The sequence below is a fragment of the Squalius cephalus genome, assembly GCF_949319135.1.
Source record: "Squalius cephalus genome assembly, chromosome: 6".
Lineage (NCBI taxonomy): Eukaryota > Metazoa > Chordata > Actinopteri > Cypriniformes > Leuciscidae > Squalius > Squalius cephalus.
In genome coordinates, this window is record NC_137127.1 from 38,358,564 (window position 1) to 38,374,317 (window position 15,754).

At 36.3% G+C, this 15,754-nt stretch overlaps 1 protein-coding gene across 4 annotated transcripts in view; it reads left to right on the forward strand.

The window, feature by feature from the left end:
* The first annotated feature begins 573 nt into the window (after nucleotides 1–573).
* Nucleotides 574–15,754, forward strand: part of myo5aa (myosin VAa) — a 91,810-nt gene continuing 76,629 nt past the window's right edge. For all 4 annotated transcript variants that reach the window (XM_079874733.1, XM_079874731.1, XM_079874732.1 and 1 more), the window contains exon 1: nucleotides 574–837. In XM_079874733.1, coding sequence (XP_079730859.1) covers nucleotides 811–837 — 27 coding nt within the window. In that variant the 5' untranslated portion in view covers nucleotides 574–810. The remainder of the gene's footprint in view (nucleotides 838–15,754) is intronic.

The following is a 15,754-nucleotide window of genomic DNA, read 5'->3' on the forward strand; positions in this document are numbered from 1 at the left end:
AAATGAGAGTGGCTGAAAGAAAAACGTGGTGCAGGCACGAAAGATGGGTTAATTCTTACATATCGTAGATGAAAGTCGCGTGCTGAGTGACAAGGAAAAAAGGGAAATTCGTGTTCACGAACACGAATCAATAGATTAAATTGTCACTATGTCACGAACTGCCGCAGCCGTACGACTTACAGTTTGTACTGTAGTTTACAATACGTTTTACTAGTAACAATGTTTTCACCGCAAAAACAAACAAACAAACAAACAAACAAACAAACAAACAAACAAAAACGTTACGGTAAACTATACAGTGGTTTCAACGAGTAAACGTATAAGTAGGGGAAAGTATATGGAAATGGCCGAGATTCACTGGGGGGAGTCTTCAGAGTAGTTAGGCTACATGCAATTTTAATATATTTTATTTTTATATGTACTATCTACATTTACTGCGATTCGTATGATTATTAATCGTTTTCGTTATGTGTCCTCATAAAAAATAAAATAAAATAATAAAAATAGAAAACTGGTGGGATGCCAGTTTGTGATGGTCCAGTGTTGTCCACCAGAGCGCACTCTTGCGTCATTAGTTCTCTCGGTCATGGCAACCGCGTTTTCATTGACTCATTCCCTGCATAGATCGCACCAAGAACGAACACGCCAAAAACACGGGCGGATTCATGAGGAATGAGCCGAATTCTCTGTCTCCATGACATTCTTCTAAAGGCTTTTCACTGAGTGAGATCTAGAAAAAAGATTTGAATGTTCGCCGTTGATCGGATGTTCAGCTGACTGTGATTGCAGGAACATTGTGCGATCATCATCATGGCTGCGTCTGAATTATATACAAAGGTAAACTCACACACTCATCATGCGATCGTGTTGACATCAAATGCTGATGCCAAAAAAGACTGTAAATGCAATGAAAATGTGTCAACGCGATGCCAATTCCTGCATATGTCTGAAAGTGGTGTTATTGTTGATGCTCGTTGCTCACGCGTAATGCTTAGGGCATATGTTGTCATTTTTGTCCTCTGATCATTTGAATGAAGTAATCCATCATGCATGCCTTATGTCCGATGAACAACCTATTAATAGTAATACGAAGATGTGTGAAATATTGCTGTCATATCTTGTGTTTTAGAGTTTTTTTTTTCTCCTTTGTCTGCAGAGATTTCAATTCGATTTGTCCTTTAAATGAACAACCTTAATTATTTGGGATCGCATTAAACAAAGCATTTAATATGAATACAGTTCAATCTGCATGACTCCCCTGCAATGCTGGTCATTTTATTTAGAAATATGTTGTGAACTGTATTAGGTGGACTGTTGATGGACAAACACCTTCGGCATCCTTGGACAGCAAAGATTGGGAGTATTTGGCAGGCAAGCTGGGGTTTTCAAAGGCCTGTTATGTATTGATATGGGTCACAGTTGTAGCTGATGGCTGACCGCAGAGAGCCAGTGGGATGCAGGCGGTGCTGATGCGAGCATCATTGCCTGCATGGGATGATGCAACCATTTCTGGTGCTGATGCAAGCATATCGAACATAACAGCTGCATCCACGCGTCTTCCTTTGTAGTCGTTTGCAATCCCCTACTGCGGCCTGTAGGCCAGTCCGCACAGATCAAGGCGTGTCTCCTCTTGAGAAAAAAATCCATTGGAATATTGTTGCGTAGAAGTCGAAACATGACATCATCACATATGTAGTCATGATGATGTCTCGGATGACGAATGGCTTTTTTTTTCCTTACTGAGAAGAGAGGGAGAGAAGGAGGGAGGCCCACCCATCCCCCATGATGCAGCTGTCTTATTGTAAATGCACTGATGGATCCTTTTGAAAGCTGCTAGAGCACAGCACATTTTATTTAGATTCAAGTCTTATAGCCTACAACAAGGGTTATTTTTAGTAGACTTGTGCATTTTTAAATGGGTAGCGTGATTGTGTTTAGTGGTCTACTGATATACAGTATTACTTGTTTATGTCCTGGCAAGTTGTGCATCTCATTTATAATGAAATCCTACATTTGTTAAAGGTTTGTATTGAAATTATATAAGACATTGGCCACCCTGCTACAGATATTCATATAAAGCTATTGAAAAACCCATTTTGGTCAACCACTTAGTTTGATTCAACCATGTTTTTTTGTCATAACATCATATTTTTTCACTAAAAAGCATTCAACATTTGAATTGACTACTGAATGAAAAAAAGAGAATTTGGTCATACGCTCGCCCTCATGTCGTTCTAAAACTATATGACTTTTTTTTTTTTTCGTCTGCAGAACACAAAGAAGATCATAGTTTGAAGAATGTTTCAGCTGATTTTGTCCATATTATGAGAGTCAAAGGGGTCTTCATTTTTCATGAAATGAATCTTCTGAAGTGCTACAATCACTTTGTATGATGAACAGCTCGAAAACCTTAAAGGAGAACTCCGGTCAATTTTAACATTGAGCTCATTTTTTTTGTAAATTTGGAGTGCTGTCAGTACAGAAAACAACGACAAAAATCGGTGTTGCCTACATCGTGTTATCCTCTTTTTAAAATTTGCACCCTGTTGACTTCAATGGGGCAAGTTTTAAACCTGCTTTTAGCCTCTTAACATCCTTGATGTGTCATTCGACCGAAAACAGGATGTAAATACAGGTATGTGCGCTGGCTGAAATTTTATCATTTTTATCCATATCTTTCACATCTACTGCAGTCAGATTCACCGTGTTCACTCTGAAGGAATCCCTCACATGGCTGGGCACTTGTAATGACACATCAAGGATGTTAAGAGGCTAAAAGCAGGTTTAAAACTTGCCCCATTGAAGTCAACAGGGTGCAAATTTTAAAAAGAGGATAACACGATGTAGGCAACACCGATTTTTGTCGTTGTTCTCTGTACTGACAGCACTCCAAATTTACAAAAAAATGAGCTCAATGTTAAAATTGACCGGAGTTCTCCTTTAAGCCTTTATTCACCCGCAAATCAGATCAAGACATTCAACACAAACCTCAAACCGCATTGGTTCTCACACATCACATGCCCAAACATCATGGCATTGGATTATATCAATCGAGTTGTATTGATTGATTTCCTTTTTTTGAGTTTTTAAAAGTTTCTGACTTGACTTTGATTATATGGACAAAAACAGCTGAAACATTCTTCAAAATATCTTCTTACATGTTCTGCAGAAGAAAGAAAGCCACGGTATGAGTTTGGAACAACATGAGGGCGAGTAAATGGACATAATTTAAATTTTTGGATGAACTAGCCTATTCCTTTAATGCAGTGTAATCTTGTAGTGTCTCTGTTATGACAATCAGTAGACAATTAAAGCATTGTTATAATGATCTTAACTGCAATGATGTCATGTCTGAATATTTTATTTGGCAGTCTTGCAGTCAGCATGAGGTTTTCCTGTCCTCTCTCAAAGGTCAATGAATCCAGGAAGTCATATTCACAATTTCCTTGGGTTTGTAAGCACCACTGAGAACACAGAGGTATTTGTGTGTGCTCATGTTCTCTGGATAAAACTCGCATTGATGCAGGGAATGGCCAGTTCTTTTTGCTAGTATGGAATTCTGCCTCAGGCTGCTTGCAGATCTTACTTTTTGCAAAATCACCAGAACCTTATAACAGAGAGTGAAATTGCGCTCTTGACATGAATCCGAGACTGTATACTAACAGACCATCTGGAACTTTGTGTATAGAGAAAGCTATTTATATAATGAGGTTGTATTTTCCTTTTTATTATTTCATTTATTTCTGTGAGGTTGAGTTGTCATGTCAGTTATAGTTGTTGTTAGTCAAGCAGGTTTGCTATGGTGGGATTTTTCAATAGGATCTGCAGAGTGGCAGGTGCTACACAAAGCCAGGAGCAGCGCACGGTTTGACAGACTTGCGAACTTTTAATTTAATGGCATCACTCCTTATTACCTCATCTTGACTCTGAACAGTCAACAGACATCATTGATGTGTTAATGCGGGGGTTAGGTAGATGTGTGCTTGTAAACGTTTGAACATCCAGAGATCTGTTAGCCTAATTTATTCAAAAATCCATTACAAAATACATGCAATACATTATTTTTTAAAGACATTATTACTCATTCTAGATATGATTTTCTTTCTTTTTTTTGTGAAACATAAAGGATCATTTGAAAAAGTGTTGTTTGCACCCCAGCGTTCTTCAAAATATCTTCTTTTAGAAGAAAGTAAGTCACACAGGTTTGGAACTACATGAGGTTGAGGAAATTATTACAGAAAAAGCCTCATTACGAGGATACAATTCTTCAAAATCTTAAGTAGTTTGGCATAAACTTTTTTATTTCTTGGAGAAAAAATCAGCAAAGTAGTTTTGTTTAAATATTACAAATATTTGTAAAACTTTTGTTGCCAACATGCAGAAACAAGAAATGACATTACAGAGAGGACTCCTGAAGACCATGCTGTGTGTTTAGATATTCTGACCTTTTTTGTTGTAAAATTAATGTTATGGTACAACATTCCAAAAACTATATGATATTTATGAATTAATAATTAATGATAACTTGAAGAATATATTTAAAAACATGTAGAAAATACTGAGTAGGATGTTGACACATTCAAGGTGTAAGGAAGATACATTATTGTTTTAAATGGTGTAAAGGCCCTGATATATTTCAATTGAAATTGTGAACTGACATCATTTACAACAAAATCAGGCCAAATCGAAGTTTGTTTGGAGTTCGTTTGTGAAGTTTGAAACAGCTTGCCAAAACAAACTTTCCAGAATTTCTGGACCTTTAAAGTTTTCTAAACCAACATGGATGCTTATCATTATCTTGGACAGTAACAATGTTATTGGGCCTTCATGTGATAAACAGATAGGCCTATGTGAATGACTCCGTTCTTTCTTTTTTTTTAAATGGCAAACCCTTGACATGTGCGTTGCATTACTAGGAGGTAAATGAGCTCTGTATAGGGTAAATGGAATGAGCGTTAAACAAAATCCCTGTACTATCTGCATGTGGCAGACATGTTCACATACAAGTTTTAAACGTATCTTGTGATTCTATCCACTGACCGTCCCTCCTGCAAGCAGCAGTTGTATACGTGCTTTGCAGAATGATACATTTTTTCTTTTTTCATTTTAAAAGCTTCTGTTCTTGCTCATGTGACACTAGAGTGTTGGATACAGACAAACAATTCTCTCTGCTGACTAGAGTATCAGCCACTCGGAAGACCGTCTCTCTCAGAGTCCCTCAATATATAGCCTATCCGCCTGGGATCAGGGATCCAATCAGATGCATTGAGCGATCCATAACCTGCTTCCAGCTTTGGCAGAAATAGGGCAGGCTTCATTCTTTTATTGTTCAGTATGAAATAGAGCAGTTTATGCTTAAACATGAACCAGGAGTTGGATTTTATGTTTGTTAAAGTAAGTACTGGAATTAATGTCCTTTTGCTTGTTTTTAACACATTTAATTTCACTGTGCTACTTCCTTCTTAGTTGGTGGTCAGGGTTTTTGGAGAAACTATATGAATTGGTATGAAAATCCCTGGTGGTCTTTCCCCCTTTTTTTTATTTTTTATTATTTTTTTCAAACATTTATTGGAATGCCTATGAATGTAAAATGTTCTGACCATTTTCTTGTTGTTGCATGAAAAAGACTCATATAAATTATTTTTAGTGACATCAATTCTGGGTCGAACTGATTCAGTTTGGGTTCAGTTCAGCAAATACTTTGTATGTAACTATTATGGATACAGATTAGATTAGATTAAATAACTAGATACTACTACTACTACTAATAATAATAATACTAAAAAATGTCAAAATGCATTGAATTTAAAGGGGTCCTATTATGCTTTTTCACTTTTTCAACTTTAGTTAGTGTGTAATGTTGCTGTTTGAGCATAAAAAAATCTGCAAGGTTACAAAGCTCACAGTCCACTCCAAAGTAGGGTTGGGTATAGTTTTGTTTTGTTTCGATACCGGTACCAAATCGATACTTTTAAAACGGTACCGGTGCCTAAACGGTGCCTGAACCTATACTTAAAAAAAAAAAAAGAGAGAGAGCCTCAAAACGGTGGTGAATGACATTAAAGAACGGCTTTTTTATTGAAAAAAACGAAAACGAAAAAATCCGTAAGTTAGTACTTACTACATTACTTGCACAATTATAGATACAGAAAAAGAGAAATATATCCAATAATAGCTCCAAACCGATCCCATTTTAATATTTATGCTTTCAGGGGCGATATGAGATGAACTAATTTAATTTAATTTACAAAGTCATAATTTTCTGTAGTGGTTATGCAGTATCCATAAGCATGAATCAGTGGGAACTGATAAGGATTGAATCATGCAACAATTATGCTTATAAGGAAGACGCTCTGCTCAGTGGCCTGAAGGAAATGGGCTGTGATCTCATATCATGGGATTTTATTGTCCGTGTGTACATCGCATCTCCATTTAATTTGACTGAATTTAATCTCGCGTCATTACGTTTGGATGAGGTCCTGTCTCGGCTGTGGTTATTCATCAGTATGGGTGTTAACACTGTTCTGTGCCCCAGAGAATCCTGGATAACCTGGCTTAGGAATGCTTGGAGTAACTGTAAACAAGTGCAATGTAGTTATTTTTGTCCAACAAACAGATTTTGTGGGATTTCAGGCATTTTTGGCAAGCATATGTGAGAGCTGGTCAATAGTAACAGTGCGGTGGGTGAAGGGTTTGCTGGTGAAGGGAGACTCTGGGAAACAGCAGGCAGCAGATTTTCACATGAGCGTCTGTCATGTGATGGTCTGTTCTATTCTCCCTCTCCCTCTATTTTTCCTTGTTTTCTCCTTTAGACTGTGAGGTCAAAGCACAGAGCATCATGTAACATTTAAAGGGATAACTCACCCGAAGATGTTTAGCAGAATGTCTAAACTGCTCTTTTACGCACAATGAAAGTGAAAGGACTGGAGCTGTCAAGTTTCAAGAAGGACACAAAAACATCATAAGAGTATCTTAAATGTAGTCCATACTATATTCCAAGTATTTAGTCATACAACAACATGTAAAGAACAGATCTTATTCATGCTTGTATTCTCAAGAAGTGTGACCAGTGTGCAACTTAAATTGAGTTGTTGTTATTATATAATAATTATATTGTGTAGAGGATATATTATGCAGCTTGTAAATCACATTCGTTTTATTGTATGGAATAGAACAGCTTGGACATTTTTCTGAGGTGTCACATGGGTGAACTTTTCCCTCTATACAAATTTCTCTCTCACAGTTTGCAGTCAGCTGAGATGTGAATGTCATGCAGATGAGGAATTTCATGTAATTGATTCTGTAATCTTCAAGCTCTCACACAGAAAGCCATGTGGTCTGTCCAGAATGAGGGGTGGATTATAGTGTGTCTCTGTTTTATGAGTTTATGAATTGCCAGAGGGCTGTACCAGAGACCAGTGTTACTGGGCTTTTGGACGTTCAACATCAAGATTTACGGAGGAATCGACTCACTTTGATTGAATCTGACCTCTTTGTCTCTTTGAGATTTCAAATGTGATCAGTGTGTTTGATACAAATGGATCTCTGTTTATCTTCGAGCGGATGAGTGGAGTGAGGCAAGTGTAAGTGGACAGAGGAAAACAAGTTGTGACTTCTGAAGTGAAAGCTGAGGGTTAATTCTATAATCTCCGTTTGGCCGTGAAACGATTTACAAATGCTTTGTAAAGTACCTTCCCATCCCCCATCTCTCTTTCTCTCTCTAAAACACACAGAAATAATAACATTCCTCTTTTAAAAAGGTCATATTTGGTTTTGTATTTTAATCATCACGATTTAGCTATTTTTAAGTCATTTGCACATGCTTGAAGAATTGGAGTTTATCTTAGTGTTGTCACAATGCATTCGATACATTACCTTGAAAAATATTGATATTCGATACCATTTTCGATACTGGGAAAAAAACTGCCATATGTATATTTTTAATATTAGGCTATCTCATAATTTTGTTTTCCATCCATTGAAATTCTAGGCAATCAATATTTTCATGACGCATCGTAAAAGTAATCCATATGAATCGATCCGAGTCTTCTGAAGAGACATGATCGCTTTAAACGATGAACAGATTTTTTTCAAATTTATATTCACATATAAACATGAATCAATTACCATTACAATTATCTCAGCTAACGGTTTGCTCACTCAGGGGCCGTTTACACGACACCGTTTGCAACGGAAAACGGCTTTTTTTATGCGTTTTGGACGTTTATTGACACGACAACAGCGTTTAGGTGACTTGAAAATGAAAACTTTTGAAAACGGGTTTTAAAATGCAAGTTTTTGAAAACGATAGCCTTATCATCTCCGTTTGAACTACAAAAACACGAATCTGTGGAAACGGTGACATCATGGACATGCGTAGGCTATTACGTGTTTAGTCTATAGGCTTTTTTTTTTTTGCAAATGAAAGGATACAGACATTAACAGTAAGAATTAAGGGTGGCAGACGGACGTCATCACAAGTGGTTATAAAAGTTACGGAAATCAACACAATATAACATTTTGTCATCATGAAAAATGAAAGGTTTCTTACAACAGACTCAAGGATTATGTTTCCGAAGCCTTTGTGTTCAAAGATTTTAAAATTTTCTTAAAGGAAGTAAAATTGGACTTTATATCAGAGGAGAACATTATAAAATTGGGATTACATTGAATGTTTCTGGCTTTGTGAAGATGAAATTTACCCAGAAGACAAAGTAATAATACAGTGTTATCAAGATTAACATCCTTAGAATGAAAATCGGACAAAAAAATGGTTTTGATAATTGTACAAAGAAAAAACATTTACATTTTTAGCACATTGTTGCCATGTAAACTTACCCTCAATGTATTTGTGTTTTTACAATGGGGTAATTTTGTTGTAATAACTTAGACAAAGCACAAGGAAGCTTGATTTCAAACTTTGGATTGAATTTACAAAAAATGAAAAGACAAGTAAACAGCAGTAATAAAATATGAACCAAGAAACAAATTACAAACAACAGCACAAATGCAGTAGAATAAATATACAAATGAAATAAACAGTGCTTCAAATTTGTCAGGTAGGTTCAACAGTAGCATTCAGGTACAGAAATACTACATTGAGCCAAGTAATCAAATGTAAAACAACACTTGATAGACTTCATTGTTAAAGGACAAGTTCAGTATTTTACACTTAAAGCCCTGTTTACAGATCTTTTCTGATGAAATAGAACGGTTAAGATTAAAATTTGGACACATGCTGCTGTCCCGAGAATTTTAGGTTTCTTTCGCTTTCCCCCCCACCTCCAGAATGGCAGCCTATGGGCACTGGAACAATCCTTCCTAAAACGCATTAAACTTTCGTTTACAAAGACGTGAAACTCACCGAGTGGTCAGGGGTGTTCACTGATATGCTCACACAAAAAATCGCTGCAAAAGATGCTCTTTTTCTTTTGTTTTTATTAACATTAATGACAGAGACTGCAGCAGGTTTATTAGGCTGCTGTCACTTTAAGAGCTAATCTACAGATCCAATATACTGTTACACATGCGTTTTCTTTGTGTTCACTTTAGACCTAACCGAATGTGTTTATGTGAATACTTGCCAAGACGGGCATGTTTACATTATTTTGTGTGTATTTGACCGTTTAAGTGCAACAAGCCGCGAAAAATAACTCAATTTGTTACTTGCAAGCTGTTTGAGAGGTGGCTTTATGTGTGCGCGCTTTGGATGTGAGTGCAAAACCTGCGGGAAAAAGTAAAATAATGTAATCCTGCGCTGAAATTCAGGCCCTATAACACCAAAACTACTCAACGAGAGTGAATTGAGGCGGGTGAGTAAGAGGAGCTGGGTGTGTGCCAGCTCATTGTCGGACAGAAGAGAGAGCAAGAAATAGAGCTGGTATCTATGGAAGCTGGTTTCCGCTACTTAATAAAAAATAAAAAAGGTAATTCGGCTTTTTATCTCGCAATTCTGAATTTTTTCTTGCAATGGCGAGTTTGTATCACCTTTTTTTCCTCAGAATTGCAAGATATAAACTTGTAATTGCGAGTTATGAAGTCAGAATTGTGAGCTGACATTTTTTCTCAGAATTCGACTTTATAACTCGCAGTTGTGAGTGTCAGTGTATATCTCACAATTCTGAGAAAAAGTCAGTTTTGAGATAACTACATTTTGAGATAAAAAAGTCACAATTACCTTTTATTTTGTTTTATTCCATGGCAGAAACAAGCTTCGATGTGCATTGGTGTATCACTTCTGTGGAAAATGAATATTGGAACAATTTCAGATATTTCAGTGCCGATACGTGTCGAAATATTATATTTAAGACAACACTAGTTGTGTGAGGCAACTTAGGTTGGGTGATATTGATATATCAGTAAAAATGTTTTGTCAGTTGAACTTCAAGTTTAATTTCCATTGTTTTTGATATTATGTAACTATTTGCTTATATTGCACACCCTTAAGACAACTAAAGAAGTTATTAATAGTGCATCAAAAATGTAAAATTCTGTAATTAGCCTACTCACCCTTTTATGTTATATTCCAGTTTTCATAAAATAGCGCTTTGCAAAGAACAGATCGATATGTTATTAACTGATAACCTACTGAGCATTTAACCTCTGCGCCAATATCATCAAGCCAGTCAATTACTGCAATTCTTGAGCAAATTGTTCAGATCATTTTTTAACCAATCAACTGATTTATTGGAGACTCCAATTAGACATTGCTACTTCTCTCATGAACTAAGGAGAACTACTGTAGGTCTGGGGTCAAAATTATTAGTTAATAATCACTAGACTTGCATACATTCTTCACACAAAGTTATCATATGACCTCAGGTCATATTGACATATTAGTACTGTCAACAATGTCTTTGAATTCTTTTTGAAAGCTTCAGTCTCCATTCATTATAGTTGGCATTACTTCAGAATATCTCATACGAGTTTGGAACGACATGAGGGTTGGTAACAATGAAAGCATTTTCATTTTTTGGTAAACTATTGTTTTAATACAGATCATTGATAGTCATGTGTGCAAGACTACGTTCATGATGGCACTTAAAAATGCAGTGAAAGAATGAATAGCCTATGTCTGAATCACCTCATAATCTTCACTTCATGAACATAGCCTAATACTTAGGTAATGTTGTCAGAGTGAATGACGTGTTCCTGAAATGAGTTTTCACGTGGCTCTGTGAGATCAGTGTGGGTTTCAATGAAACACTCCAATCGAATGGGATTGGAATGTCACATCAGGTGAAGATTAAGTTAATGACTGTTAGTTAGAGGTGTAGTTCACCTGTTTGGGATTAGTCCTATCTAAACCCTGGTTAAGTCTTCATGCTGGGGTTTCCCCCAGGTTAACCTTTGCATGCTGTTGGACTCGATGATGCGCTTCATATATACTTTTAAAGGCTATGGTTTTTTTTTTTTTTTTTTTTTTTTTTTGGATTCCATTTTAATGGTTAAATTAAATTAATAATCAAAAAGCATGTCTAATTAATGAAATCACGAAACTTATACAGTTTAACAACAATTTATTAAAAGTTGAACAAAAATGACATGTTTAAGACCCTATGAATTTATTTATTTTTTATTCTGTTTCATTTTTACCAAACTATTTCTGTGTTTTCTGTTTAAAGTTTTCTATATTCCATTTTAATGATTTGATTAAATTTTAATGATCAAAAAGCATGTCTAGTTAATTGAATGAATAAAACAACAATTTATGAATTTAAAAATAAATTCAAAGGACGTAGAAGCGAGGAAACGAGGAAGCATCAATTTGAGGACTGAGAAGCAACCTTTGGGCCTATCCAAATACCCACACTTGCAGTCTTTGCACATGACCACTTGTCCACATGCATGACGCTAAGTTTCACCATCAAATTGGTACTTGTGTGCTTGTTATCTGTGCGCACAGCCACACACACCCGAAAGACACGCACACAGAGAGGCGTGTTTCAGATACGCGCATACACCGCATTGATTCCTCTTTTGCATCTCCGTAGCCTACGCTCGAACGGACACATCCCCAATGAAATAAAACCTTACCAATCTAATACGATCTGGTCCAGTCGCGCTGGCAAAGTTGATTGATCAGCTTGGGCATCTGCATTTTCCGGTTCAGTTTGGGGCTCGAATTGATAAGGTAGTAACGAACGACATCATCACCTGTTTTTGCTTTTTCACCATTATTGCTTTGGGTGCTGATGTTCCAAATATGGTAACGGGCGTGACATTTCCGTCACACGTTTAAGGTTTTTGGGCCAAACACAATGCACTGGAACGATGAGCTTTGTAAAGAGGAGCAACAATAATGTACAGTATGTGTGAAATAATGACTTTTTTTAAACCTAAAACCGCGTAAACACATTAAACCAAACACACAAAATAATGTTCTTTTTAGAACCATCATATGACCCCTTTAAAGACATGAGATGTCGAGACATTACTGTAGTTATAACTACTCAATATCTGACATTTTTTTGTGAGTGACTGGTCTGTATAAACACAAAATGATAACTTTTCACTGCATTTAAATGCAGTTTTCAATCCCAAAACCTAGCAGTGTGTATGAGGCCTATGAGCATTGAATATTTCTATAATAAAACCTTCTAGATGCATAATTTCATATGAGTGTGTGTGTGCTGAACATGCCACAAGTTCATGTATTATGTCACATTACAGATGCCCTTTCATTAGCTGCTGGGTCAGGTGTGTGTGTGCGCGTATGTCTGTTTCTGTCTGCTGAATCATGTGGTTGTGTCACATGAGGATTATCATGTTTTTTCAGATGTGTTGCAACCACACATACTGATTTTCACATTGTCTTGTAATCCTCAATTTTCTGGCATTATGGGTAATCGTCATTGAGTGTGAATGTGACCAAGTGGAAGAGGGGAGCAAGTTGTGTCGTGTGTAGTGACCGTGTGTGTGTGTGTGTGATCGTGTTGAGATGCTATTTTTACCCTCTCTCCTCTTGTTCATGTCTCTCTGTTGCTAGGAGCTCAGTTCTGGGATGGTCTTCTCCAGAGACTCAGGTTAAACAAACGCATAAGTCCCTGCATCTTGCGTATTGTTTCTGAACCGTATGTTATGTAAAATTGTGTTGGAAATAGGACTTTTATTTTGACATCGCTGAGAACGGCAGCAACTGAGCACATAGCGCTCCATTCTCCATCTTCTCTGTTTGGCAACTCTGTCTAATACATTATTATTATTATAGCCTAGTGTCTGCTTTTATATTATTAGTAATAGAAAGGCAAACAATATAACACTTTCTCATCTACTGTCAGCATTTAGTAAATACACATTTATATTAATATCTAATAAACATTTGATTTCACAAACCTTGCAGACTAAGTCGAATCCATCTGTGAAATCTTGTGAAGTGTGCATTTGTAGACTGCATGAACGCTTGTATTCTGTCTGTAAGTATGCGGATTGAATGCGGAGAGGAGAGTTCAAATGACACTGGACACACTCAATTGACAAACTTTAAACCCTTGATTTCAAACTATGCTGTGCTATATCCAGTTGGCCATATTGATGCCATTTTAATTAAATGAATCGTATTAAATATTGAGCATAAATACTTTGCTCTACAAGATATTGGCACCAGCCATCAAAAAATCAATATGAGTCGACCATTAATTATCATGTATACAACCCTCTATGCACACACACTTAGGCTTTTATTCACATCTAGGCTAAACATTCATCAACAAGCTCAAGCATGTAAGAACCAATGAGGTTCATTCTCGTATGTTGCACAGCAGTTTTGGGCTTCCACAAGAGGTTTGTTCTCTCGCATCAAACAGGTTTGGTTGAGCTTCTGTTTATGTTTGCTGATCAGTGTTTAAATGTGAATAAAAGCCTAAATTAAATCTGTTTATCATATAAAGCGATCGAGTCTCTTCAGAAAATTTGGACTAAACCTCTCAATTCATATGGATTAGTTTTACGATCTCTTTATGAACTTTTTGAAGTGTCAAAGTGGTAGGCCTAGTTGTGTAGCTGTCAATGGAGGGACAGAAAGCTCTCAGATTTCATCAAAAAGATCTTCATTTGTGTTCCGAAGATGAATGAAAGTCTTATGGGTTTGGAACAACGTGAGGATGAGAAATTAATGACAGAATTTTCATTTTTGGTTGAACTCCCTTTAATTGATTTGAATTACATCAAAAACTGGAAGCAGAATAGAAGCGTAATGCTTAATTGAGAAATACTTTTTGTTAACAATTTGTTCCTTTTTTTCTGTAGGCTAGTATTGTGAAATTTCACTAGTATTGGTACTTTTGAAGTTAATATCACTCCATGTTGTTAAAAATGCATGAGCAGTTTTCTGAGGTGTAGGCCAGTGTGTCTGTGTGAGCCAGCCTCATACACGATTGAGTTATACTGATGGTGTGGAAACCTGGACTATATCCCATCTGGCCCGCGTGACTAACTCTGACGTTACCACTGCTGACACGGTCAGGCTGCTTTCTGAAACGCTTAAAACACACACTGACTCAGAAACATGTAGGAGCCAGTTGACAGAATTGTTTGAAATTGATCATCCATGCTCACTTCTCTTTATATTTTTATATTATGGATAATGGACCACAGTCTGGTCTATGTTCTGGAGGCCTGAACTTACTGTAGTGTGCAGCATAGTTGTCATAAATGTGCTAATTTCAACTACTTTCTTTTCTTTAGTTTTGTTGTTTGTTTCTTTCTTCATGTTTATAGGGTCAGTCATTCATATATAATCAGGATTATTGGTTGGTTCTGTTTGTTCTCTCAGATGAACTGCTGTTTGTCTACTGTTGTCATGACTGCATTCATGCCGTCTCTTTTATTATGGTTGCAATTATGATTTAGTGATGAGGCAGATCAGGCAGGATGACAGCTGATTCAAATTTTAAGCTATCTATATTTAAAATAATAAATATTCAGCACTGCATGAAAAATGTTGTATGGGATGACATGGTTCTTTAAAATTTCAAATTTATATTAAAGTGCCCCTTTATGTTTTTTCAAATATTACCTTTCATGCTGCATGTAATACAGTGCAAAAAAAAGCTTTCTTACTTAGTATTTTTGTCTTGTTTCCAGGCCAAATATCTTAAAATTCTTAAATGAAGATAAATTTACTAGACAAGTAAAATGGCTTATGATTAGCCTATGTTTTGTTTTCTCGGAGGAAATCAAAATGAAGTGAGTTTTTGCTTAAAACAAGCAAACTTGTCTGCCAATGGGGTAAGAAAAATAATCTTAAATAATCTGGTTTCCTTTGAATTAAGATTATTTTTCTTACCCCAACATTGGTAGATAATTTTGCTTGTTTTAAGCAAAAACTCACTTAATTTAGAATTTTTTCTCAGAAAACAAGACATAATAATATCTTGTCATTTTACTTGTCTAGTAAATGCATCTTGATATTTGTAGATTTTTGAACTGGAAACAAGACAGTGTATAGCTGTTTGTAAATGTAAAAGGTCTGGAAAGTTTTAAAAGTCAAAGTGCCGCAATGCAGCGCCAGGCGCGACGCAAGTGTTTTTTGCTTGGTTTAGCCCGACGCAGTTATCATTTTCACGTCCTGCGCCATGTTGTTTAAATAGCACATGCATTTGCACCCATCTGTGTGCCCATGGGCGTGCTGGTCTGAAAACGAGGTGTGTTCAGCACACAAACATGCCAAATATTAAAAATAAAATGATTACAATGTAAAAGATTATTTTTGTGTACATAAAGTTGTCCTTGCATATTGTTGTCCTACTGTTAG